A 27,676-nucleotide genomic window follows, 5' to 3' on the forward strand; every position below is an offset into this window, starting at 1 on the left:
TGAACACTTTCTTCAGAGCCAAATAAGCTTCATAGATCCATAGAAGCACTGCCACAAGGAGACACAATCTGTATGGAAGAATAGATGTTTCTTCAAAGAATCCCTGTGTCTCTGAGGAACACTCGATTGTTCAATGGGAATCCCCAAACATGAGTAGGCTCTGCTTTGCCTTTGGCATGAGGCCCTATACAGTACCTTTTTTCCATATGAACTCATTCCCCCTCTGGGCATTCACTCTCCTCAATACCAGCAGCTGAGACTTTTGTGAAGATAGAGTTCCAGCTTCTTGCATAGCATAATGAGAAGTTCTCTCACTGTAAAAATATCTTCCTTTTACCTTTATTTGGCTCAGTCCCAACAAAAGTCACTTTTAAAGATTTTATTGTTTCTTTTTTTCTGAAAGGAATAGCATACTGTTGCCATCAATGGCAGTGACAATTTATCTGATTCATTCTAGTCACCTAACATGGCTATGAGAAAATGGGGTAGGGGAATGAATAGTCCCAACTGTCCATTCATTCACTCAATAAATACTGATTAAATACCTACTATATATAAAGCACTGTGCTAATTGCTGGGAAAGATACAAAACTTAGACAAGACATTATCTTCATCCTCGTAGAACACAATCTAGGAAGATAAAACGTGGTATTTGGAAAACAGGCATAGAAAGAGCAACATAAGGAAGCAATCTCTAAAAATGAGGAAGAAAAGGGAACCGTGGTAGAGGAAAGGGGATAGGGAGAGGCCGAAGATGAAATTTTCCCATTTCACAATTCTACATGAATCTGGGCTGGCTTATCTTAGTGTCTTTGGAGGCGGGGGGACGGTGCAATCATGTGTTTCTTTCATTCTTTTGATTGCCATTCTGGTTGGAATTTTATATGCCCTTGGGCTCATAAACCCAATAAAAATACCATGACATGTTTTCAAAAGAGTTTTCATAAGCCAAGGAATTGTTGCTTAATCCGGCCTTCTGAAGTTGGAATTGTTTTCATCCATTGAGGTCTTCCTTAGTTAGGCTTTGCAGTACAGAATACAGAATTCAGTTCAATTCAGCAAGCATTGATGAAACACCTACTATGTGGAAAAGCCCTCTGTTAAGCACTAGGGATAAAATGATACAGTCCCTGTCCACAAAGAGCTTACATTCTAATGGGGTAAGCAGAGGTTGAATATGATATAGACACAACTATACACAGATATTTGATATATGCACAAATATGATGGACGTAAAGGAAAATTTGAAAAGGAAACAAAATATGGAGGAATCAGAGAAGATTTTGTGAAGAAGGTGATACCTAATCTGAGCCTTGAAGGAAATGCAGAATTCTAAAAGGTAGTGATGAGAAATGAGCACATGCCATGCTTGGAGGCAGTAGAGGAATATAGTGCATAGCAAGGAAGACTTGGGTTCAGATCCCACCTCTGAAGCTCTCTTTATGAGCATGGACACAGTTCTTAGCCTCCCTGAGCTTCAATTTCCTCAACTATAAAATGGGAACATTAAGACTTTTAGTATCTACCTTGAAGGATGATCGTTGAAGGATCTCACGATATAATTTAAATCATTTAGCAAACTTTAGAACACTAAAAAAATATCAAGGCACAGGGGAAAGAAATTCTGTCCAAATTCATGGTAGAAGGAGACAGCATGTCTAGTTCAGGTCCAGTTTAGCTAGAACATAGATTTCACACATGGGAATAAGTTGAAATAAGACTGAAAAAATAGTTTGGATCCCAGTTTGTGGAGAGTCATAAATGCCAAGCTAAATCTGTATATTGTCCTAGAGAGAAAATAGGGAGCCCCAGAAGGTTTTTGAGCAGAGGTGTTACTGTTGTGCTTTGCCAATTGTTTGAAAGATAGTGTGGAGAGGAAAGAATATTGAGGTAGAGATGCTTTTTAGGCTGCCACAATAATCCAGGCAAGAAGTGAACAAAGTAGAAGCAGTGTGAATAAAGCTAAGGAGTACAAGAAATGTGGGGGAAGATTAAACACGATTTGGCAACTGGTTGAATTCAGGGGAAGGGTGCTGTGGGTAACGAAGAGGGAGATGATACCATTCATTTGCTTGGGCTTTTTTTTAGTTAATGGAACAAACTTTAGAGCCTTTTAAATGCGAGTGTATGTTATTCTTCTTTTCTATTTTTATTCCTTTCCTTCTTTATTTTTTTGCTACATTTTAAGTTCCAAACTAAACCACCCCACCCCACAATAGACACCATTTGACGCGTCTTGAGGATTAACATCTACTTTTAGGCCTGAAGAACACTTCGAGTGACATCAACATCAGATTTCTTCAGTTTATCCCAAATTCCAGAGTCAGACTTCCTCTTAAAAGGAGTGAGAATAGTGCAGCCTGCCACCCCTGACTCCTACCTGATTTCTGTTTGACTTCTCCATTAAAATGCACAACAACATTAGGAATGTGTGACCTTGGATCAATTACAACAGAAAAGAAACTTGAATGCTCCATTGGAGAAACATCTTCCTGACATCATCTACATCTGAAGAATCTATTGCAGTGGTAGCTAGGACCCAAGAATATGTAGACAAGTTGAATCCAAAGTTAAATAGAGGTATATGTCTTCTGGGCAGCTAGGTGACACAGCGAATAGGATGCTAGGTCTGGATTCAGGAAGACATCTTCCTGAATTCAAATCTGGTCTCAGACACTTTTACTAGCTGTGTGACTCCGAGTGAGTCACTTAACCCTATTGGCTTCCTAATCTGTAAAATGAGTTGGAGTGAGAAATGGCACACCCCCTCCAGTATTTTTGCCAGGAAAACCCCAAGTGGGGTCATGAAGAGTCAGACACAACTGAAAAACAGCTAAACAAAGTTGGAAGATACCTTGTAGAGATCATCTAGTAAAGATTCTATATTTTCCAGATAAGGAAACCGAGGCCCAGAGCTGTACAAGGTTAGACAACCAACTGATGGCAAAATCAGTACTGAGTCCAAGGTCTACTTCTTTTTAGTTCTATTAAATCATCTTTAAAGTGAAGCTTTGAAGTCAAGGGGGCTGATATCCCAAACTATGGAAGCAATCACTGTTTCTTTATCAGCTGGGAACATTTTGCCATTACCTATCGATCCAAGACTTTTGCCCTTTGAAAAATCTTAAAAATAAGGATGAGAGTCTTGAACCGAGAGGAAGTGGCAAATTGGGAAGGGTTTAGAAGTTGGTTGAGATTGCTCCAAGCTAAAGTATATTCATCCAGAGATTATTTGCTTTGTTTAGTCTCGGTTCAATTTTAATCATGGAGTAAGCATAGCATAGTAGATAGAATGTTGGATGCCAAGAAGACATTCAGGTCATACCTTTGACACATACTGGCTGTGTGACCCTGGGCAAGTCACTTAATTCCTCATTGCCTGAGGCCACTCAGCAAATTATAAATTTCAGAGAAGGTGCTGACTTGAATTGGCAAGAGGGAGCTTCCTTATCAGAGAATTCTTCATATCAATGAAGTCATAGTTTTGGGTCCTACCCTAATACGGCAATATGGAAATATAGTCTGGAGTATATTTATAGACAAGAATATGTCAGGTTTAGCAGTACCTTGAGGTTCTCAAAGAAAATTAAGAAAGCAATTAATTTGAATTTAAAGATAGACTTTTTCAGGGCCTAGACCTTTGACTATATTACTATTAGTAAATTATTTTTCAGGAGACTCTCACTGCCTATCATATTCGAAACTTCTGTAATTCGTCATGCTTAGAAAATCATGTGGGGAACTGAAAAATTAAGTGACTTACCCAGAGTCATACAGCCAGTGTGTGTTAAGACAAGACTTGAACCCAATTCTTCCTGACTTCAGGAACAGCCCAGCAGGAACAGGAAAGACCAGCTTTCTGTCTGTCCTCTACTCTACACTACCTCTCAGGCTTAGAATAGACACAGATATAAACATAGACATAAATCTGTATCATTTAGCATTTTTGAAGGAAGGAGTAACAAAAGCAAATAAAAATTGGGGGTTGTGGTCACAACTCCCAGGATATGGAGAATCTCTAATCTATTCTATACAAAAGCACTGCCAAGAATAATGATCAAAGCTGGCATTGATATAGCTTTTTAAGGTGGGCAAAGCACTTTACAAATATTCTCCCAACTACTCTGTGAAGTATCCCCATTTTGCAGATGAGGATAGTGAGGCAGAGTGATTAGCCCCAAAGCTAGTGAGGTTTGAAGTTGGATTTCAACTCTTCAGATCTTCCTAAATCTAGGTCCAGTGCTCTATCCTCTGCACAACCTACCCACCCCACTTGTGTTCCATCAATGCTATGTTTATTTAATATCTTTACTGCTATGGTTACTTTGATGGAACCATGGTCTTATCAATGTGACGACCTCCTCCCCCATTGCCAGTAGCCATCCATCCACACCTTCTCATTCTATTCAGTTCCTCCATAAATCCCCCATTGGAGGAGGTACCCAATATTCCAGCTGCCATCTTCTGGATCTTTTACTGTTTCCTGGATACTAGTTCAACACTCAGGCTGACCATCTGTTATCTGTCATTCTCACTACTTAACTAGTTTTGAAATATAAAAGTGTTCCTGTGGCTATTACTAAAACCTGTTCAGTCCTCCAAATGTCCCCAATTTTTGCTAGTATTTGAGCCTGCTGTTTTAATCTGCAAGTATTCAAATGTCTCACAATGGGTAGCAATAAATTTAAACAACCAATACCTTGGAACAAAGATTGCTTATGAATGACTCAAATAACAGACCAATCAATGAAATAAACAAACTAGCCCAGCTCTGTGACTAAAATTGAACCAAGACTAAACAAAGCAACAAAGCAAATTATCTCTGGATTTATATACTTTAGCTCTGGCAGACCACCAAAAGCTCTCCCCACCTACCCCCTCTGTCTTTCTGTCTCTCTGTGTTTAACTGTCTCTCTGACACGCACATTTGGGATAGATAGGTAGATAGATAGATAGATAGATAGATAGATAGATAGATAGACAGATAGATAGACAGACAGATAGTAAGAGTGAGATAGAAAGATACATACACACAGACATACCTCCATATACATTTGGAAGAAAAATCTCTGCATAAAGGATCTAAGCGAGATGTATTCTGATGGCTATGAAAGAATTTAGAATGAGAAATTCTCAGAACCGCTAAAGGCTTTAACCTTAAATTTTTAATAGCCACATCTCTGGCTTTTTCTTTTTTGCCTTAGATCCCCACTGAACTTGATACTCCATCATTTCTGATACCATTGGAAAAAATGTAATATTTTACCATTCTCACATATTTTAAATCCAATTTTTGGGTTGGATTCCTAACTCTATCTCTTACTAGTTGTGGGACCTTAAATGGAGAAATTAATTTCTGGGAGCCTCACTTTTCTCATCTATACAAGAAGTTAATGATACTGTCACTTCCTACCACTATAGGGTATGCCAATCCTGGGCTACTTTGTGGTTCAAGTGTAGTGAATAGCACTTTGTATCAAAAATCTGCAAAATAATAAGGTGAGGGAGGAGGTGTAGTATGGTAGAGAGAGTGCTAGCCTGAGAGTCAGAAGACCTGCATTTGAGTTCAAATCTTCTGTTTATTAGCTATGTCATGGTGGACAGAGACCCTTAGTTTTGCTTTTTGGTTTGTTTGTTTTTTTTTTCATTTCTCAAATGAGCATAGCAATACTGGTAAAGCGTGTCTTACAGTAGCAGTATGAAATGAATAGAAAAAGGAGACCCCTCCGCATATAAGGATCCCTGCGGCCTACATGTTTACTTAGTCTTCAAATGTAATGTTATTTCTGTTTTATTTATTTTTATTTTGTTAAATATTTCCCACTGGCATTTTAATCTGCTTGGGGCATTCTCAGAAGTGTTGTGGGCTCTGCAGACTGTGTGTTTGACACCTCTATTTTCCAGAATAATTGTGAGGAACAAAAGTCATAGATATGAAGCACTTTGTAAGCTAAAAATGCCTTATAAATGAGTGATTATTCTTACTTGGAGGACCAGTCAGGTCAAGTAGACCATAAATAATTGCTGAGTTCTTACTATTTCAAACAGACCTTTCATAAGTACTATATCCAAGGCACTGATCTATATATTTATTTCTCTATCCCTGACCTATTGATATAGATAGATAGATGGATATACATATGTATGTATGTATATATATATGTACATACATATATGTATATGCATGATATCACAAACATCTTGGTGTACTTCTATGCCACTAAATCTAAAAAACTACACCAAGACATTTGGGACATCCTGGATAAAGCACCCATATTCATAGTCCCCAACAGTTTTATCTTAAGCAGAATTAAAAATCCTATCAAAAAGTTTGTCAGTAGAACAAAGGATAATCCTAAAGTTAGTACAATCATCCTTCCAAATTTTAAATTCAATTAACCTCCAGGGATAGAGAGTTTAGCTAATTTGTCCCCTAAATTCAAGAGCCTAAGGAAGGTCTGGCTAGCCAAGCTCAGATGTTTAGGATGTGAGTCAGTTCCTCATGTATCTGCTCATTCATTCAAAAACTATTTATTGAGTGCCTATTATGTACAAAGCCCAGTAGTAAACCCTGACTTGCTTCTTTTCTAGGCCTCTCTGGAGCTTGTCAGTCTTTGAATGACAAATGTGAATTTCCATCCTTGTTTCTAAACAATAAAATGGATAGAGTAAAGAATGATTTCTGTTTTTGCTGTTTTCGAACTATCAGCCTGGCCAGCAAGTACTTTATTTACCCAAGCCATGATTTATATGTTGACTTATCACTCCATAAATGTAGGCCTCCCCGAAGGTTTTGTCTTCTTTTATCTCTGGACACTCATTCTCGGTGATCTCATCTACTCACACATTTTTGACTAACAAATCTATATGGTTAACTCCCATCTACATATCTCCTGCCCTGATGTCTCTCCTAAGCTGCAAACCAGGGTTTCCAACTGTCAGCTCTTCATTTCCACATTCTTTTCTATCCATATGTGTAATTCTCCAATGGATTTGTGAACTCATCACTTCGATGACTTCCCTCAAGTGATAAAGATCAAAAATCCTAATTCAAATCTATTCATCCTCTGCAAGTCTTATTCTTGTCCTTCCACAAATTTAACACAGAGGACGCACCCAAATTCCTGGGAACCTTCTTCACTTTCTCTTGTTAACTATAAGAAACCAATGGACCTGCAAGCTCAGTTTCCCTCATCAGATAAACAACCCACCTTTTTATTTAACTTTACTGATAAAGTCCTTTATAATACTTCTTTCAGAATCACCGAATTTAATAAATGAAAGGGAATTATTCTCTTTCCCCCCTTCCACTCAGCTGAAACTACTCTTTCCACAGTTGCCAGTGATCTCTTAATTGCTGAATCTGATGCTCCTCAGCCTTCATCCTTCCAAATCCCTCTGTAGCATTTGACACCACAGACTGCTCCATTCTCCTAAATGCTCTCTCTTTCCTTCATTTTCTCGACAGTGCTTTCTCTTGTTTCGTCCCATCTGGCCTCTCCTTCTAAGGCTCTTTTTCTGCATTATAATCTAGGTCCCAATCCCCATCTGTGAGTATCCCTGAGGTTGTGTTGGAAGACCTCTTCTTTTTTCTCTTTAGAACTTCTCTCATTTAGTGATCTCATTAATTCCCTTGGGTTGAGTTATTGTTTCTATGTAAATAACTTCCAGATCTATTTATCTAACCTCTAGTCTCTCTCTTGAGCTCTAGACCTGCATTACCAATTTGCTATTGGCCATTTCTAACTAGATGTCATATAAGCATCTGAAAGTGAACATATCCCAAACATAATTCATTATCTTTACCCAAAAACCTTTTCTTCTTCCTAATGCCTCTATGAAGGATGAAGGATACCACCATCTTTCTTGCTACTGAAGTTTTCAATCTCAGCTTTGTCCTTGACTTTTCCCCATTCCTCACCTCTCTTATCCAGTCATTTGCCAAGTCTTATTGTTCCTCCCTCCATAACATCTCTCACATCTGTCCTCCTCCTAATTTGGACCCCTATCACCTCTTGTCTAGAAGCGAGGTGGCACAGTGGAGAGAGCACTGGACCTGGATTCCCTCAATATTTTGACTCCTTCCTGCCAAATGCTAGTTACATAAAAGACCAATTAGTGAATAGCAAGTAAATCTACTTATCTGAACAAATAAAAAACAGAATTAAGAAGAAGAATATTGAGCAGAATATAGCAGAAAGATACATATGGTGATTGAGCTCTACCACTGGAAGTGAGATTAGTTCCACTCAAACCAAGGGAGAAAGTCTCTGATTTCACCAAAGAGGAAATTCCCCAACTTCTCCAGTGATGTAAAATGGAACTCAGAGACATGTTGAGTTGGCTTCCTCTGTATCTGTAGCTTCCAAAGTCTTTCTTCTTCTCCACGTATTGAGTTAGACTTAGAGTGAATCTGGAACCACAAGGATCATTTCTCAGAGAAGAAAAAAAATTCTCTCCACCAATTAGGAGAAACATATGCAGAATGCCTGTTGATTCGTTCGAAGTCCCCTTTTCGGCACCTCTCAGAAGGAAGTCCCTGACTTCCTTCAAGACTTTGCTCAAAGGCAGTATTCTACACAAGGCCTTTCCTGATTGCTTTCCCTTCTAATGTTACCATGTATCCACTTTCTGTTTCACTTGTCTGCCCCATTAGAATGTAAACTTTTTAAAGTCAAGACTCTTACTGTTTTTCTTTGTATCCCATGTACTTACCACACAGAGCACCTGACACATAGTAAGCCATGTAATAAATGCTTGTTGATTGATTGATCTAAACCCTAATTAGCATTAGTTCAATTCCACAAGCATTTATTTAATGCCTGTTACTGCAAAACCACTTACTGAGGATTAAGGACACAAAAACACAAATGAAACTGCCTGCCTTCCAAAAGTTTACAATCTACTGGGAAGAGCTAGTGTGTACAAAGATAAATATCGTACAAAGAAAATGAAGAAAGAGAGAGTGCACCAAGAACTAGGGGAAAGCAGACGAGCCTTCACCAAAGATGTGAAGCTTGAGCTTGAGCTGAACCTTGAGGGAAGATAAGGATTCTGAGAGGTAGAGATGAGAAAGGACAGCTTCTCGGGCTCTGGGAACACTTTGTGTGAAAGCATGGAGATGAGAGATGGAACTGATAGTCCAGTTTAGTGGAAATGTAGAGTTCCTAAAATCAATGCTACCAATAAGATAGGAAGGTAAGCGTGAGCCAGATTGTCGGTGGCTTTAAATGCCAGGCCAAGTCATTTGTATTTTGTCCTATAAGCAAGTGGGGAGTCATGGAGTGATTTGGAGTGAGAAAAGAATGTTCGAAAGGCAGCTAGGTGGTTCAGTGAATAGAGAGAACTGGGCCTGGAATAAGAAAGACCTGAGTTCAAATCGGACCTCAGATACTAGCTGTGTGACCCAGGACAAGTCACTTAATCTCTATTTGCCTTAATCCACTGGAGATGGAAATGGCAAGCCACTTCAATATCTTTTCCAAGAAAAACCTATGGCTAGTATTTGGTGTGCTGTGGTCCATGTAATCACGAAAGTAGGACACAACTGACAAATAATGTTCAAATCCATACCTTAAGTCCCAATACCACAATGAGATTTAAATCCAAGTGAAAATGAAGTCAGTTGATTCCCCTACCTATAGAAAAGAATTCAAATTTCTAGTGAGATGTCTAAGGTATTTCATGGCAAAGACCAGGAATAATAGTTCTTTGGTAATCCGAGCACATCTGTACTGAGCACATAGTAGGTACTCAGTGGAGACCTGGATTTAAATTGGATTGCCCTCAATTGAATTAAATTACAATCTCACTAGTTAAAATGTATGTATGTCCTAAAAAACAAAGTTTACTTTCTCCCCAAGCTAAAGATAGCACTGTTGCTTCTATCTGGATCATTTTTTACTCTGTGACTCTCAATCCTCCTCTCATTATGCTATCTGTTTAAATTACTCTTGTAATTTTTACAAGGATTATATTGTTGAAAAGTTTCCAATTTTCACTGAAATGTGAACATTTCACAGGGATTTTCCAATATAATAAGTAATGCAAAAACTTCATGTAGTCTTTTTCTTAATTCTTTGTTTCTTCTTCCCTCATAAATAACCAGGGGACAGAAGGAGCTTTTGGAAATCCAGGTCAAAGGGGTCGCCCAGGAAAAAAGGTAATATCTGGCCTTTATATGTACTCTTCCTTCAAATTTTATTTGTCTTCTTCCTATTTTGACAAGTCCAAAGTTCCACAAGATGGTGCCATTTTCTGTAGCTAAGCTACAAAGAAAGTTTTCTGACTCATGGTCCAAGGACATTCATTAGTTAAGAACTCTTTCTAGGGCAAAAGTTCAGATGGAAAGTGCACACTTGAATAAACAAATCCTTAATCTCAATTGGACTATACAACCATTCTTTTTTAAATTTGTGGGTGATCCTGGCCCTTTGCTCTGGCCCCTCATTGCTGACCTTCTTTTGAGGCCTTTTGTGAACTTACAGGTCCTGGGCAGCACAAGAAATAAGTGAAAATCAAGTCAAGTTGATTTTGCTACATGTTAATGGCTCAGTAAAGGACTCAGTGGGAGAATTATATTGATTTGAATTATCTTTAAATTATCTATTTCCATTCTCCATTATTTCACTGGCTTCAAATTGCAAGGTTAAGGATTAACTGTGTTCTTTACCGAAATGTGCTGAAAGTCAAGTGTGCTTTCTATTGCAAACCCATGTGATGTTTTCCTGGTAAGAAATGTGGATGTGCTTGTTTAATTATTATAGTGTGCTGTAATGGAAAATTCATCTCAGAGTAGAATTGAGAGTTTTAGACTTTTGATTAATATAGAGAAATGTTTTTATAAATCTGTTACTGGACCATGTCCATCCCAGAAATATATTATATTTAACTTTAGCCTATACCATATGTCCAGTTTTTAAAAGACAGAATTCTGCTACTTCTGCCAACATACATCTAGTCCATCTGCCACATAATCTCTGTTGGACTGGAGAAATGAAAAAAAAATGAAACAAATCTCCATCACTGTTCTGGAACATGAAAATAATATCAGCCTTGGGCTCTCTTTTCACTATCCATAACCGTTGAGTCTAAAGTCAGCACTAAGAATTAGAAATCAAGTAGGATAACCTTGTTACTGGAGACTAAACTCCTGGGAAAAGACAATAAAACTTCATTGGTGTCCAAAATGGATCACAGATACTGTACGTTTCCTTTCTGGCTGTGGCCAAAGTTTAGATTTCCTCTGTGTCCATTTCATTTTCCAGAAAGCGAATAATGACATTTATGTGTGTCTAAGAACAGACCCATTTTCAGGCCAGGTCAGTCAGTATTATGGAAAACAGAAGGCAGATTTCAAAGAGGTTTAAAATTACATGATACATGCTTTTGGAAAGTAGTCAGTAGAAGTCTTCATCACACCATTATGTTTCATCTTACCCAATAATGGATGAGTCTGAGAACACACAATTGGAGATCCTTGGTCTTCTTTGCATTAAGCAGATTTCAATAACTTTGAAGAGTTCAACTTTCCTAAAGCAAAGATTTTCCTAAAGAAAAGGTTTGATTTTAAAATGAACAGTAGATATTACTGGCTTGTTTTTACCAAAATGAGTTTTCATTGTACCCTTCAAGAAATTTTTTAAAATGCAATACTAAGTTAAAACAAAGTTTCTATTTTGAGAATTCTTCTGGGGTCATTTAGGTATGTGGTCAAAACCATTACTTTTATAAAATATGAATTTTTTCTTTCTCTTTTTTCAATCCCTAATGATACAAACAGGGAGAAAAGGGACAACTGGGACCAGCAGGAGAAATTGGAAGCACAGGTGCTCCAGGCCAAATTGGGGAAATTGGTCCTAAAGGTGCCAGAGGAACCAGAGGTCCTGTGGTTAGTTCTTGTTTATTTTCCAGGTCTATGTATCTATAACCCCAAGTGGAAAAGAAAATGTGCGTCTGTCTCCCTCAAGCCTCATCCCTTGATGAACTTTACAGGGATGGCAGCCTTTCCATTGAAAATAATCCACCTCTATGGTACAGGGAGCATTGTGAACATTCCACAATACTTGCATGGTTTAGTGGTTTCTGGATGTGAGGAATCGATGAAAACAGTTCCCCAACTAAACCAAGAGATAAATTATGAAGTAAGGTCAAATATGAGTGGATTGTACTTTACAACCTAAGTAGGCGCGTTACCTGCCTAGCATTGAAATCTTATTCTCTGGAATTAAATATCTATAGAAAACTATGTTGTCATTTTAGATGAATTGCTATGAAGATAATGTTCAATTGACATTAGGGTTTCCCAACAACTGTATTATCCCCTGGTTATTTTATTTAATGACATGATAAATCTTCCTAAGGATACAAGCCCATCACTCATCTTTTTCATGAATCTCCTTCAGGATGAAAAAAGGTATAGCACACTTCAGTCAGACCCATCACAATGAAAAAAAAATAATGCCAACACATTTGAGTGAACTCCAGAAATCACAGTGTCGTTGAGGAGAAAAGAAAATCTCATTAAGATTATACTGTCTTCTGTCTGTTTCAGAAACTTCTGAAAAAGTATTGTAATGTTTTAATTAGTTTCCATTTAAATGGCATAAGTATTAGACCTTTCACTAAGATATTTTGGAGAACGTTGCATAACGCAATACTTCTTATGATACTGAGAGCTAAGAACTTTTATCTCTATAAAGAGACTTCTAAAAAATTTTCTCTATCTCATGATTCTTTGGAAATATGTCAATAATGTTTGAAAATGAACAGTTAAATCTAATGCTTGTCATTAACAGAAGTCGCTTCTAATTTCCCATAAATTAAGAAAGGACTAATGTTATAAAATGTTTCTACTTATGTATCTCACATCAGAATTGGATCCTAACTGAATTATTCTCAGTCTAAGGCTGTGCTGGTGAAGTTTCAGGGCACCTTAATGAAGTGAAGCCAACTTGTAGAAAGCAATCTAGTAGGAAGAAACCCAGACCTTAGAAATCATCTAGCCTCCCCCCACCCCGTTCACACCACACCACATATAATAAAAACCAAGACAGGTAAAGTAACTTGGTAGAAGTTACTCAGACACAAAGTAGAGGAAACAAAATTCAAATCCAAATCTTCTGACTCCAAATCATACAGTGTATCATTATAGCATACTACTTACCATCAGAAGATCTGCTGAGGTTCATCTTAAATTTGGATTCCTTAATTCCATCTAATCACTCTTGATTTTCATTCATTTTATCTCGCTGAGTTACCAATGCCTCTTGATATTCAATCTAACTGGGGAGTGATTTTTAAAAACAAACATCCAAGCACTTATACTTTTAAATAAGCATTGTCCCCTTCAAAGGAATCTCTTAGTAAGGATATACGTGGGCATATGAAAATATATATAACATATATATAGATATGTAATATTTATATATACTCAAATATATCTATGCACACACATATCCATTTCAACATAACTTTACTAACATTTCAGTCTACCTTTAATCGCAATCAATTTGGAACTCTTCTGAGATTGCCTTCAAAGTCTGTATCTCGTGCTTTGGACTGCAGTCCAAAGCATATGGCATATGTTCATTCTTTGAGGCTGATTTTTACTTAGATGTAACCAAACATCACTTGGTGCCAAGTCTGTTGAATTCAAAAGCAGATCAAGTTCATTACTACTATTTTGGGTAAAAAGAAAAAAAGAAGTACTATCATAAGGTCAAGAAGTTTGAACACTGGCTCTGAACACATTTTTACAAAGAGAAGTTCCAAAAGTCATTAGTCTTCCATGTGTACAGCTTCCCAAGGTGACAGGTAACTTGGAACAATATTCCTTTTTAAATATAATGGGTTTTTTGTGTTAGTCCTATTAATTTATAATCATGCCTTGTATAGAGAATGTTAGAACTGAAAGGAATCTTAAAGTTCATCTACAGAGTCCAACCCCTCTTTTTTAAAAAATGAGGAAACTGAGGCTTAGAAAGTCATTTACTTGCCCAAAGTCACATAGTTAGCAAACAATGGAGCCAAGAATGTAACCCAAATGTTCTGATCTCTTACCCAGTGCTCCTGTCACTTACCACACAATTATCAATCCTAACGGCAGCTAAGGGATACAATGGAATCAGGAAGACTTGAGTTCAAATTTTGCTTTAGATATTAGGTATGTAATCATAGGCAAATCATTTAACCTTTTGAGCCTGTTTTCTGATCTGCAAAGTGAATAGGTTGTACTTCATGGTTTCTAAGGTCACTTACAGACCTAAATCCATAATCCTGGGATATACACTTTCTTCATGTAAATTTACATTAGCAAAGTAACTTATTGAGCGCCTTCACTGTTTCCTCATAGGTCAGAATGGTATATACGATATGCAAAGAAGAGTATATATTTTTGCTCAACTTATTACACTTGTGGTTTTGCTTGATCTATAAAAATGCACTGCAAAATTGATGAGAAAAATATTACTGCTTTCCTTGTCTCTCTTTCCTTCCTCCACTGTCACTTATTTTGAAGAACGAAACATTTAGAATTTCTTGGCAACCTCTAAGAACTTTAGCTCCATAAAGTTTGAAAAAAATCTTCTTTATCTTATGATTCTTTGGACATGTCATGTCAATAATGTTTGAAATTAAACAGTTAAATCAAATGCTTGTCATACATATCTGATTTTACCTGAATTAAGAAATAGCTTATTTTCTAAAATGCTCCTACTTGTATCTCTCAGATCTGAATTGGATCCTCACTGAATAATTCTCAGTTGGATGCTCTGCTGGTGAAGTTTTAGGGCACCAGAATGCAGTGAGATAATATTGTCTAGTCCATTACCCTGGACTAGAAGTCAAGATCCCTAGATTCTAGTGTCTGGCTCCAAAATGGACAAATTCCATAAATTTAGGCAAGTCCTTAAGGAGTCTGAATATTACTTTGCTCCTTTGTAAAATGGTGATAATCATATGTGTCCCACCCACATCTCAGTAGGGCTGTGGTAAGGATCTAATAAGGTAATCAATATTACAGTAGTTTGACAATTTAAAACTCATTTTAAAAAAGCAAAATAGTATTTCCCCAGTTGACCGAGCAATATTTCCAGTAGGAGAGTAGCCTATTAATGCACACACGGGATAGGACTAGCAAAATGCTTTGCACATAGTAGGTACTTAGCAAATACTGGTTGGATTGAATTGAATTGGAATAGATGACCACTAAAAGCTCTTCCAATTTTGAGTCACAAAACTGTACTTTATATACATATCTCCTGCACTTTTTTGTTTTTTTACATTTTTAAAAATGCTCATTTTTCACCTGTATCAGTAGCCACTAACCTACCACCACCCCAAAGAGAAGCCTTCTCTTGTAATAAGTATGTTTAATCCAGCAATATTCAGTGTTACACACATGCCTACCACCAACTTAGACCTTCAAAAATCTCCAAGTTGCTAAATTTCTCATGGGCAGCATAAAAAAATCCCACAACTGACAGTAATGCACATACTAAGAAGAAAACCAAAAACATATTTTTTCGCTTCTCCAGTACAGAATAGTTTGAGCCAAAGTAGGAATAAATTATTATGTTTTGCTTTCACCATTCAAATTAGGTATTTCAAACCACACACACACACACACACACACAAACACACACACACACATATCTGTAAAAAACCATTAGAAGAATGACATCTAGAAAATTTATAGAGTTGGCTATATTTGCTATCATTGATTTTTCACTTTGTTTTATAGGGAAATTTAGGATTAATGGGACCTGAAGGGGAACCAGGAATTCCAGGATATGCGGTAAGGATTTCCATTATGAACCAAACACAAGTCTATCTGTTTACAAGTACATGTTTGTGTTTGATAGATGGCATCCCCAAGGGCCAGATGCATATGAAATCCCCCTGGCAAATTCTAATGACATAGAGAAACCCCAGCACCCTGCACAGCAAATCCTTTCTCTGTCATGGAAGAATGTAATGTCTGATGACATGGGCATCTTGGAAGCAGAGTATGGTATTTCCTATTCAGTGGTTTTCTTTTTCTTAGGGTCATCAAGGTCAACCAGGACCTCCTGGGTTGCCAGGACCTAAAGGAGAAAAGGTGAGTTCACTGGATTTTTGTCTCATTATTATCTTTTAAATGCTTAAGTCTAAAACAGAAAATTTGTGGATCCCCACCCCCCCAAAAAAAATCAGAAACTTTCTCAAAAAATTAAAAGAAGAAATTGTGTTCATACTGGGAAAGAACTGAAAATTTTCAAAGTAAAATGACATAACCTTTAGCATACTCCCCCACTGCCATATACATAGAGCCACTTTTCATATACCATTAATTATTATTCACATCCAGACTCTGCATCCATTGGTGCTTCCCCTCTCTTATACCGAGACCATTGGAGTTTTAGAACTGTGCCAATCATATATCTATATCTGCTAAGGCTCTCTCCTCATTGCTTCCCCAATGCTGATATTAATCCTTGGGAATTGGCATCAGGAACATGGGTCCAGCTACACAGATAGGGGTTGCCTTCCCCTACTTGGACCTACTCCTCACATATCCAAAATAGAATCAGTTAAAAGAGTACCCATTTAGGGATGCCCCTCTTCATTCCTTGAATTCAGTCCACTACATTAAACACCCACTGAATAAATAAAACAACCACTCTAACCTTCCTTCCCCCCCAACTCAACCTCACTCACACAGTAACTATTTGACACTGTCACAGACACCCTTAGGAGTCAGATGTCACCACAACCAAACCACAAATGATGACATGGTATGGGAGTGGGCAGGGGAGGGACATAGGAGGAGGTAATTGATGATTGAGGACTGCTCAAAGAATATAGAATCTTTCCCACACAGCTGTCTGTGTTCCCCCAGGATTCTCAGCCTTAACAAAAAAGCAACTTCCAAAAATTTTAAAATAATATACTCATCCTGATGTTAAATCAAATATTATTATAAATCAATATTTGAAAGGGCAATTATTATTTCTTAGAACCTAAGATTGGAAGGGATCTTAAAAGTTATCTAGCCTGTTCTCATCAGTTAACAGATGAGAAAACAATAATCATGGTTTCAGGGTTCCCTAGAGACCACAGGACATAAGACATAAAGACATAAAGACAAATCTCACCTCTGACCCTTTCTGGTTTCATGACCCAGGACAATCACTTAACCTCTCATTGCTTTAAGCAATTTTCTGAGGTTGTAGAGAAGGCACCAACCTGTATTGGTAAAGGAAATATTTTCCCAGGAATGAGATCATAGTTCCAGTCTCTAGCCCTATCCTACATGCTCCAATTTGTAGGAGCAGGGACATGTCCTAATCTCTTTTAGGTCCATTAATATCCCTTTCAAAGTCTATTAAATTAATTTCTACAAGTAAACATTCATATGTGTCTCTTATGCAGATGGCACAGTGCTAGGTCCTGAAGGAGCTATCAACTTTAGATAAGGCTTTTGTACACCCAAATGTTCAAGCTAGTAGAGATAAGAAACAAACAAATACAAACAATTATGATACTTGCCATCTTTACATATGGAGTGATGGTTTATGACTAATTATGGTACATGCATATTAAGGATTTCTGGTGCCTTAGGAATAGCTACAACAGAGGTTGATGTCATGGGAAACCTTACACTTGACTCTCCATATCACCATGCTGCTTTCTATGTAACTGACTCAGACCAGCATTTTAAATACAAAACATGCACATGGAGATTACATAAAAATAGTATATGCTTCTTTTCTTTGCAGAGAATTTTGCTTTAAAGACAAAACCACTCATGGGATTTAATATCCAAATGATTCGACTTTCTTGGGTGTTGGGGCTCTTTTCTCCAGAGTTGTGGAACAGTTGATGTATTGTTTTCATCTTTCATGTCATCATTTTTCATTTTAGGGTTATCCAGGAGAAGATAACAAAGTTCTAGGACCGCCGGGGCCCCTAGGTGAACCAGTAGGTCTTTTTCTAAATACTGTTCTCATGTTTCAGAATAAAATAAGATTCACCACACTGACAGCATCTTTTATGGTGCCCCATGTTCTTAGCTTTATATGTCATGGAATGATAGTGATGAGGAAGCTAAGTGGTGCAGAGGATAAAATCCAGATCTTGGAGCCAGGAAGAACTGAATTCAAATCCTCCCTCAGATACTTACTAACTGTGTGACCCTGGGCAAGTCATTTAATCTTTCTCAGCCTCCATTTCCTCATCTCTGTACAATGGAGATGATATAGTGCTTACCTGGTAGGGCCATCCTGTGTACCTTAAAAAGATCTATATACATGCTAATTATTTATTTTCAACTATCTTGTTTGTTTTTTATTTATTTAATTTTTAATTTATGGAGTAAAATAAGCATTTTCATAGCATAGTATAATTTTAAAAGATGATTGGACATGAAACTGCAAATCTATTATATACAACTTACTCTTCCTTTTAAATATATAATAAAATTATATAAATTTATTTTTTCTTCCCTTGCCCCTTTTGTGTCATTAGAAACAAATATTATTATTATTAATTATTATTATTATTATTATGACTCATAATAAAGGCTCTTTGTGGTGGGGTTTTATTCAAAGTATTAGTAAAAAGGATAAATTTGAAGGAAAGATACAGGAGGAAACTTAGGCAATGTGAAAACAAAAAATATCAATTTAAATTTCTTTGGAAAACATGTCCACAAAAATGGATAGTTCTCTATCTAACATGACAAAAACATTACAATGATATTCCACTTTAACAGAGGTTTAATAGAACTACTTTAATGGAGGCTATCAAGGAAGCAGTTTGTTTTAGAAAAGTTATGAAAACTTTGAGAAATATTTCACATTCATCAAATTGAAATTTTTTTGAGATTTCTCAGAAGCCTATCCTATGATTTCTTTATGGTTTTCTACCCACCTGTTGGCAAAACAGTGCCAGACCCCTTCTGACCACCGGCTGGAATCATAGGTTTACAGCTGAAAGGCACCTCAATGGCCATCCAACACTTACCATTTTGCAGATTAGGAAACTGAGGCCCAGGGAAGATAAATGGACTTGCCTGGGATCACATGGGTAGTAAGTTATCAGAAAAGAATTTTAACCCTGGCCTGCTAGTTCCAAAGACAGTTCAGTTTCCATGGTACCATGTTACTTCTCAAGAACCAAGACTTTATGGAACTCTGTTCTGTATACTCTGCAGGCAGTTTAAAAAGACTGATTGAATAACAGTAGCCCACATTTATATAGCTATTTCCAGCTTACTGCAATAACTTCCTAGTTTGCCTCCCTCCCTCAAATCTCTCCCCACTCTATTCCATCCTCCCCATGGTCACCAAATTGACTTTCCAAAAGTATAGGCCTGACCATGGCATCCCCACTCTATAAACTCCAGTGGTTCCCGATTACCTCTGGGATCAAATATAAACTCCTCTATTTGGCATTTAAAGCATTTCACAAACTTCCCCCTTCCTACTTCTTCAATTTTCTGCCATATTACTCCCCTCCTCACACTCTGCAGTTCTGTTCTATCAGCCCACTTACCATCCCTCAGACATGATTCCCCCTCTCCTCTCATTGTTCCTTCTTGCTACCCCCATTCCTGGAATGCCTTCCTTTCTCATCTCTATCTCTTGGAGTCCCTAGTTTTCTTTAAAACTCCAATCATGTACCACTTCTGCAGAAGTTATTTTCTACCTCTGCCACCTTCCCCAATTGGTACAGTTGGTACAGATGATGGGAGTGATTGCTAGTGCCTTCCCTGGTAACACAAGTTACCTTGTGTCTGCTTTAGATGTATCTTATAGATGCCCGTAGAGGTATATATTGTCTTCCCTGGCTAGAGTATAAGTTCCTTGAAAGCACTCAGTACAGTGCCTGGTGTATAGTAAACAATTAAGAGTTTACAGAGCATTTCTCTCACATTGGCCCCATGAGTTAGATAATACAAATATGATCTTCTCTTACAATTATCATGACTCAAGATCTAGTCATATGAGGATTAGTTAAAGGAATTAGGAACATTTAACCCAAAGGAGAAAAGACTTGGAAATATCTTCATGTATTGGGAGGACTATCATATGAAAAAGGGATCAACTTATTCCATTTGGACTGAAGGGCAGGACTACGAGCAATGGATGCAACTTTCAAAAGCCAAAACTCAGTATCAGCACCAATTTCCTAAGTCTGTTCAATTCAACAAATATTTCTTAAGCACGTACTAGCCTATAAGGAACATAGATGTCTAGGTAATACGATGCCTAGAACTTTGTGCCTGAAACCAGGGAGACCTTGGTCAGATATGGTGACAGAATCAACAAAATTAGCAACTGGTTGGATATTAATAGAGAGAAAGGAAGAAATGGGTAAGAGGGAAGAGTCAAGAAAGATTTCAAGAGTGGGAAACTGGACAACTGAAAGGATGGGGATACCCTCAATAAAAACAGAGAAGTTGAGAGGAAAAGATAGGTTTGGGAAGAAATTGAGATATCTCTTTTGGACTTGTTGAATTTGAGATGCCAGTGGGATCCAGGTGGAGATGTCCAGCTGGTAATTTGGGACAGGAAAGGCATTAGAGTTAGATATTTAAATTTAAGAGACATCGACGTAAATATAGGTGGATAAGACATTTATTAAGTACTTACTATGTGATAAGTAATAGAAATTAAAATGTAAGCAAGTAAGGAAATTCTCACCCTCAAAGAGTTTATATTCTGATAGAGGAAGACTGCATTTAGGGATCCTGCAAAGCAAGGTAGAGAATGGGAGAGGAAGGGTAGTCATGGATGGCAATCCAGCAGGCAAAGAGAAGTGGAATCCTTAGACAGTTCAGGCAATAGTGATATGAAGCATGGCTGAGGTCTCTCCCAGACAGTCTTCCCAGAATGGTGGTCCGAGAGAAAAAGTTACCAATGAGAGAAAGAGAGATTTAAGGAGGAGGTTTTCCAGGGTGGTAATTCAGGGGACAAGGAAGAGGTGAAATCCATAGACAGTCAAGGTGAGAGTGAAATGAAGCATAACTGGGATTCTTCCCAAAATGGTGGTAAGTGAATTTATAGAAGCTAATGATATCGTTAACTGATATAGTCCAGAGGGAAGAGACAATCTCAAGAAAATTCACAGTTAAAGTTTCTAAATGGATGACACATAGCAAAGAGGACCCAGTTGGGTTAATATATTTGTAGTGAACTCAGTTGGCATGGTTGAATGAGTCTTCAAGCATTCAGCAGCACATCAGTAGGAGTGAAAAAGGTGAATGGTAAAGGTAAACCAGTGTTAGAGCTTGACAATATGTGATTTGTGATATGGCAAAAAAGCAAGAAATTTAAGGGTCAAGCATAATATATAATCGAACTGGTCAATCATAGAGTCAAAAGTATTAAAGGGATCCAAGTGAGGCCAATGGAGGAATGAAGTAGGAAAACAGAGAGGAACAGAAGAGAGGTCACAGTGAGAAGAAATAATAAGTTTAGGAGGAGGAAAGCAGAAAAACAGAAAGAAGGGTAGGGGATTATGATCAGAGAGAGGAGTTTCAGAGTCCTGGATCATGCAGGTAGTAGTGATGAAAGATGATGTTGTAAAAATGATGACTATCCCAGTAGTTAAAGTAGAATCAAGGCATAGATTATGAGATTTGAAGATGCTGATGAACTGGGAGTCCAGAATGTTGAGGGAACATCAACATACATATCAAAGTCCTTGAGTATAAGGTCAGAGGTTAAGGGGGAGAGGAAAAGATAATGAAATCCTTAAGAAAGGAAGGACAATAATTTGGGAGGAAAGTGACAAAGAGGAAGAGACTACTTCATAAAGGGGCAGGTTTTCCTCACTAGAGATATTCAGGCAAAGGCTGGATGGTCTCTCGTCAGGCATCTTACAAAGAAGATTCCTCCTCCAGTATGGGTTTGACCATATGGCTATAATCAAATTCAGTCATTACATGAAAAAGAGCATAGGATTTAGTGTTAGAAGGGATCTTTAATGTCATCTAGTCAAACTCCTTAATATGTAAGAAAATTGAGTCCTAGAAAAGTTAATAAGGTCACATGGTAGTAACAGAAACAAGATTCAAATCCAGGTGCTCTGACTAAATTCAAGGCTTCTTTCCTATTATATATGAATAACTGACACATTTTTTGGTTTGTCTATTAAATATGTTCTGACTTCTAAAAAACTCTTATCTAAATAAAACTGGTTTAAAAAAAACAAATGGAGTAGAACCATTAATAATGCACTTGTTATTATTTAAATTTGGGTACATCCAAGATCAAATTATGTCCCTAGAAATATAATTCTCTACAATAATAACCTAATATAATAACTAACCTTTAAGTGAGGCTGTAATCTTGATTCCTAACACCAGTGTTACCAAGGGATCTGTTAAGAGGTAGATGTAATTCCTGGATCAAGAATATGCATGGCATGTGATGACTATCTTCATAGTTTAGTGAGTTTAGAAATACCAACTTAGTTTCAAATATGACTTGTGTGTTTTGACATCTGGTTTCAACTTGAGTATCAGTACACAATTGAAGTATCCAATAAATACTAATATATTTAAACAGATATTTGAGTGAATTTTATAGCAAATTATGAGGACAGCTCATAATATTAAAGGTATATGTGCTCCCAAAGGAATGTTTGAAACATTTTTATAAGCATAATGTTTGCTTGGTTGGTTTCTGCCTGGAGGGTTTGGGATTAGTGTTTGTCTATAGAATTTCCCATAAATTTAAGAATAAACAAATGCATTTCTGGGTAAGAATGTCAAAGAAAAATTAACTGCAATATATCCTTTAAAGTCCCTTAATGGAGCCATAAGGAGCTAATAGATTTAATTATTTTAGTCATTTAACAAAATTCTGTTTGTTTCCTTTCCAATTCCTGTGATGTCATCTATAAAACACATACCAAGGCTTCCAGGGTCAGACAATTTACTCATCTGACAATGCAGGCTGTTTAGTTGAGCTTCATTTCCTTGAGTATTTTCCCAGGCCAGTCATTCCACAAGCCCGTTCTTCCTTTAGTCTTTGTGTAAATTTGTTGCTTCCCACAGTTGGAAGAAGATCTTGGTCTCATTGAAATCCATCCTATTCCTATAGGCCCTTATTATTGAGTGGGGTCAAACAAACTATCCAACATTTGTCTTATGTGTTTCTTCATATTTTTGGCAAAAGAAAAAGCTCTACTAAGTATATGAAATGAGTTCAAGAATACTTGAGTTCAGCTGTAATACTCATTCTGTACGTGTGTGGTCTCTATAGGGTCCAGTAGGCAAACGAGGAGAAAGAGGAGAATCTGGAGCTGAAGGATATAAGGTAATAATGACAGGAGAAATGTCTCCTTTCAAACTCTATAAAGATATGACCTTGGCTTTACCTGATTTAAAATTGCAAGTGATTTCCCCTTTTGGTAGAGATGTGGTGGACTACGGGTACAGAATGCTTTGCACATTATCAGGTGCAAGTCTGTTTTACTTGATGTTACTTTTTGTTACAAAGATATGTATTGGGAAGTTGTTGAGGTAAAACAAAAACAAAAGGCATTGACACATTTGTGAGCATAAAATGAGGCCATAATTGTAAAGTGTTCTAGAAGCCTTAAGAGTGCTGTTTAACTGCTATTTATCATTGTCATTATTATTAAATGTAGCAAATATGTGGAAAAGGATTAGATCTCAGAAAAGACCACCAGATTTGCCTATTAATAAATTATTGGAAATTTTAGACAAAGCAATTTCAGTTGAGTGATGAGGTTGGAAGCCAGATTGCAAGAAGTTGAGAAATAAGAGAAGAGTAAGTGAAAGCAGTATAGACAACTAGCCCAAAGATTTTGGCTAATAAAGGAAAGAGAGGTGTAGACTTTCAACTATTAGCCATTTTTGTTCTATGCTTCCCAGTCCAAATAAAATATTCCTTGGCAGAGAAAACATAAAAGTAAAGAAGCCTTTCTTGTCTTCATTCTGTTATTGTCGTCCTATTCTCCCTAGTAAAGAGTAGTCTTACTCTCTTCTTTCTCCTGCTCCCTGCACATCTAAAACATCCCTTTCTGTTGTCCTTAGCAGTCATTGCTAGCCTCAACTTATGTTGTACTTCTTAAGAGCCCCTGTTTCTTTTTCCTTTAACCACAGTTATTTTCCCAACATACTCCTTCCCTCAATGGAACCTGGCCTTGAACCAAAGAAAACAGTTAAGCAAAACTGGCACCATGTCCACATCTGACAGCATATGCAAGATTCCACACCCAAAGTCTTCCCATCTCCCTACCATGTGGAGAGAAGGATGTTTCATAATCTATCCTTTGGGATCAACCAATTAAATTAAATTAAATAAATATTTATGGCACTGAATCTGAGATTTGTGCCTTTTTAGTTTGGGGTTCATTTACATTATTGGAGTCATATTTATTCTTGTAATAGATCTGCTTTCTTGTCCCTGTACCCAACTATTCACATGTTTCTCTAAATACTTCCTATAAACCATTTCTTATGGCATGACTATATTCCATTACGTGTATATGCCAAAATTTGTTCATCCATTCCTCCATCATTGGGTACCTGTTTTGTTTCCAGTCTTTTGCTACCATGAAAGTGCTGTTTTGATTATTTTGCTATGTTTGGAGACTTTCTGTCTTCAACCTCCTTGAAGCATATTCCTAGGAATAAAATTCCTAGATATATGAGGATGGATAGTGGATTAAATGTCTAGGAAATTTTCTCATTTATTTTCAAGTTTTTTTCCAGATTTTGGGAGTGAATTTATAGCTCCAATATATTCATAGTGTATCAGTATTACTATCTTACCACAGGTCCTGAAGTACTGACTTTTCCCATCCCTTATCACTGTTGCCAACCTTGATACTTTTCTTACAAGACCACGCTACATTTTTATGTTCATCCTCAGTTTCCCATCTTTATTTCTTTCCTTATCTTTTCATGTGTACATGTCTCATGTCCCTAAATAGTCAGGTACATTTCAAGATAAGAACTGTATCTCATTCTTCTTTAATCTTCCACAATGCTGAGCACCAAGCCTTGCTTGACTGAATGTGTTATTGACAGGAGGAATTGATTCATTTGACTTTTTTCCCATGGCAAAATTTCAGTAAAAATATTTGGAGATGAAACTCATATTAGCCAAACTGGTTGATAGATACAGATTATTGATATTTGGGTTTTCTTAAGACAGAAAAATGTCAAATCCTCATTATAACTTCTTTTTTAAAAAATAAAAATTTTCCCATTCAAAGTACACATTCGAGGCAGTTCTAAATAACAATAATTTCTGTTCTGATGATAGCCACTTTGTGTTTATACTTTTTAGGGAAAACCTGTTAAGAATATATATTTTTTTAAAAATGTCAATTTGTTTTACATGTTGTTTGTATGATCTGATATTATTTTAACACAAGGAGCCCCAAAGGCTTCTTCTGAAGTTTTGTGTTTTTTTCTATGTTACAAGACATCGATTGCTTCCAACATATTTTAGATCCCATATGATTCCATCTTAGTCTTTTCTGTGCATTACTTCCCAACGTATCCAGTAGGAAATCCAGTTTTAGTAATATCCTTCTTTATTTTCTGCCAGTTAAACTGCATGGTGTGGCCAAGGCAAAAACTAAGTCAATGTATTGACTGCCAAATGAAGAGTTTACTACCCTAATGTGAGATGAAAGGCTTCATTTCACCTATAACCGGCTAGCTAAAACCAGATCCCCATTACTTCTCAGACTCCAGACAGTCTGGCATTCTTCAGTAGGACCTACCAAGTGAAGAATGTTTCCACTGGGCTCACACTATGGCCTCTTCTTCCTCCTTCCGCATTCCTCCTTCCATTTCTCTCCTGATGGGGTTTCAACATTGGCCGCTTCGATGTGTTTCACAAACTTGTTTAATCAACAGATCCCTTCCTGTCTTCTTTCCTCATTCCCTCCCATTTGGTTCTGGAGCCCATTTCATTCTGTTTACTGATGGCTCCACTTTAAGCAGTCAGCTAACCAAGGCCAGCCAACCTGCTGATTTTATTGTTCTGACATTTGAAAGTCATGAAGCATACCCAGCCTCGCCTAGTCAAGTTTTACAAAATACAACTTTGATTCACATGAGAAAAAAAAACAAGCTTTGTTGACAATTGTATTATCCCACCGTAGCCTCCAGACCTTTGTGGGTAGTCTTCCAAGATATTTAGTTTTCTCTTTGGACACTATGTGTTAACTGATTTCCCCAACGTGAGCCTGACTATTATCATTATCATCAGACTTAAAAAAAAACTTCTAAATTTGTTTGTGATTTATAATCACAGTCAACTCACAATTAGCCATACTAGTAGGTAGGAGCAGTAGCAGCATAGATGATTCAAAACAATGGATAATGCAAATATTATTTACATTTATCTTTGAAAAGCATTTTGGGGTTTTTTTTTGTTATTGTTCTTTGTCTTTGTTAACAATGATAGGGGAAGCTAGGTGGTACAGTAGATAGAGTGCCAGGACTGTAGTTGGGAAGACCTGAGTTCAAATCTTACCTCAGACATTTACTAGCTATGTGACCCTGGGCAAGTCACTTAACTCTGTTTGCTTCAGTTTCCTCATCTGTAAAATGAGCTGGAGAAGGAAATGGAAAACCACTCCAGTGTCATTGCCAAGAAAACCCCAAAAGAGGTCATGAAGAGTCAGATACAACTGAAAACAACTACAACAACTATGATAGCCATCCTCTAAGAAACATTAGTGTTCTGCTTTGGATATAAAGAAATGGAGACCCATAGGGGTTGGGTTTTGTTCATTAACTATGTGCCTCACTGTATCTGACATGTTATTTTGTATAGTACAAAGAAAATTACATAAATTCAGCCCCTTCCCTCTAGGAGTTTGAAGTCTATGACAGATAGGCTGATCATTTAGGATATTCTGCCATTTAATTCTATAAGTATTTATTAAGTGTCTACCACACTTGGGCTAGATTCTAAGAGTCCCAGATTTAGAGCTGGAAGGGACCCCAAAGTCACTGAGTCCAAGTCTATTATTTTACTGATGGAGAGAGTGGGGCCCAGAGGTCTTAAGTGATTCACCCAGGTAATAGGCAAAATTCAAACACACTGACTACAGATCCATGCTCTGTGTTCTGCTTTATACTAAACTACTTCCATACAAACAAAAGCATACCAGTACTACAGTAGACTGTCTCTTACTGGGGGAGGAAGCTATAAGTGCAAATATTAAACCAATGTAAGAATGCACAGTAAAGTATCTGTAGCTTTTAATCAAAGCAGTGTAGCCCATATAAGAGTATTTTAAGTAAGAGAGAAATGGAGGGAGGGGGTCAAGGCTATGTGTATAATTGAGACCAATACCCAGTAAAACATCCATGTCTATCCTAGGGACAATGAGGAATAAACCTTCTCTCATCCATCTGAAGCAATCTGAAAAGGTTTCCCAGCCAAGATAATCATACAACCATGATTAGAGCTCATGGGCTTGAGCTTCAACAGCTTTGAATGTTTCTCTGCTTTTCTCTAGCAAAAGTGAGATCAGAATTTCAGAAACTTTTCTTGTTTGAATTGATTCTTTCATCTTCTGGACATTCTTCTTTCCTCCTTCCATCAAAAGCATGTGTAGCTAACCATCTTTAGTAAAACTGAAAATTCTTTTCACACTGAAATTTCTTCTGTTGCATTTTAGGCACTGA

The 27,676-nt window shown here is 37.2% G+C and overlaps 1 protein-coding gene across 1 annotated transcript in view; it reads left to right on the plus strand.

The window, feature by feature from the left end:
• COL24A1 (collagen type XXIV alpha 1 chain) overlaps window positions 1–27,676 on the plus strand; it is a 378,533-nt gene that overhangs the window by 277,701 nt on the left and 73,156 nt on the right. The window contains exons 43-48 of the mRNA XM_036755470.1: window positions 10,109–10,162; window positions 11,783–11,890; window positions 15,743–15,796; window positions 16,046–16,099; window positions 17,905–17,961; window positions 23,256–23,309. Coding sequence (XP_036611365.1) covers window positions 10,109–10,162; window positions 11,783–11,890; window positions 15,743–15,796; window positions 16,046–16,099; window positions 17,905–17,961; window positions 23,256–23,309 — 381 coding nt within the window. The remainder of the gene's footprint in view (window positions 1–10,108; window positions 10,163–11,782; window positions 11,891–15,742; window positions 15,797–16,045; window positions 16,100–17,904; window positions 17,962–23,255; window positions 23,310–27,676) is intronic.

This window comes from Trichosurus vulpecula, chromosome 4 (assembly GCF_011100635.1).
Source record: "Trichosurus vulpecula isolate mTriVul1 chromosome 4, mTriVul1.pri, whole genome shotgun sequence".
Lineage (NCBI taxonomy): Eukaryota > Metazoa > Chordata > Mammalia > Diprotodontia > Phalangeridae > Trichosurus > Trichosurus vulpecula.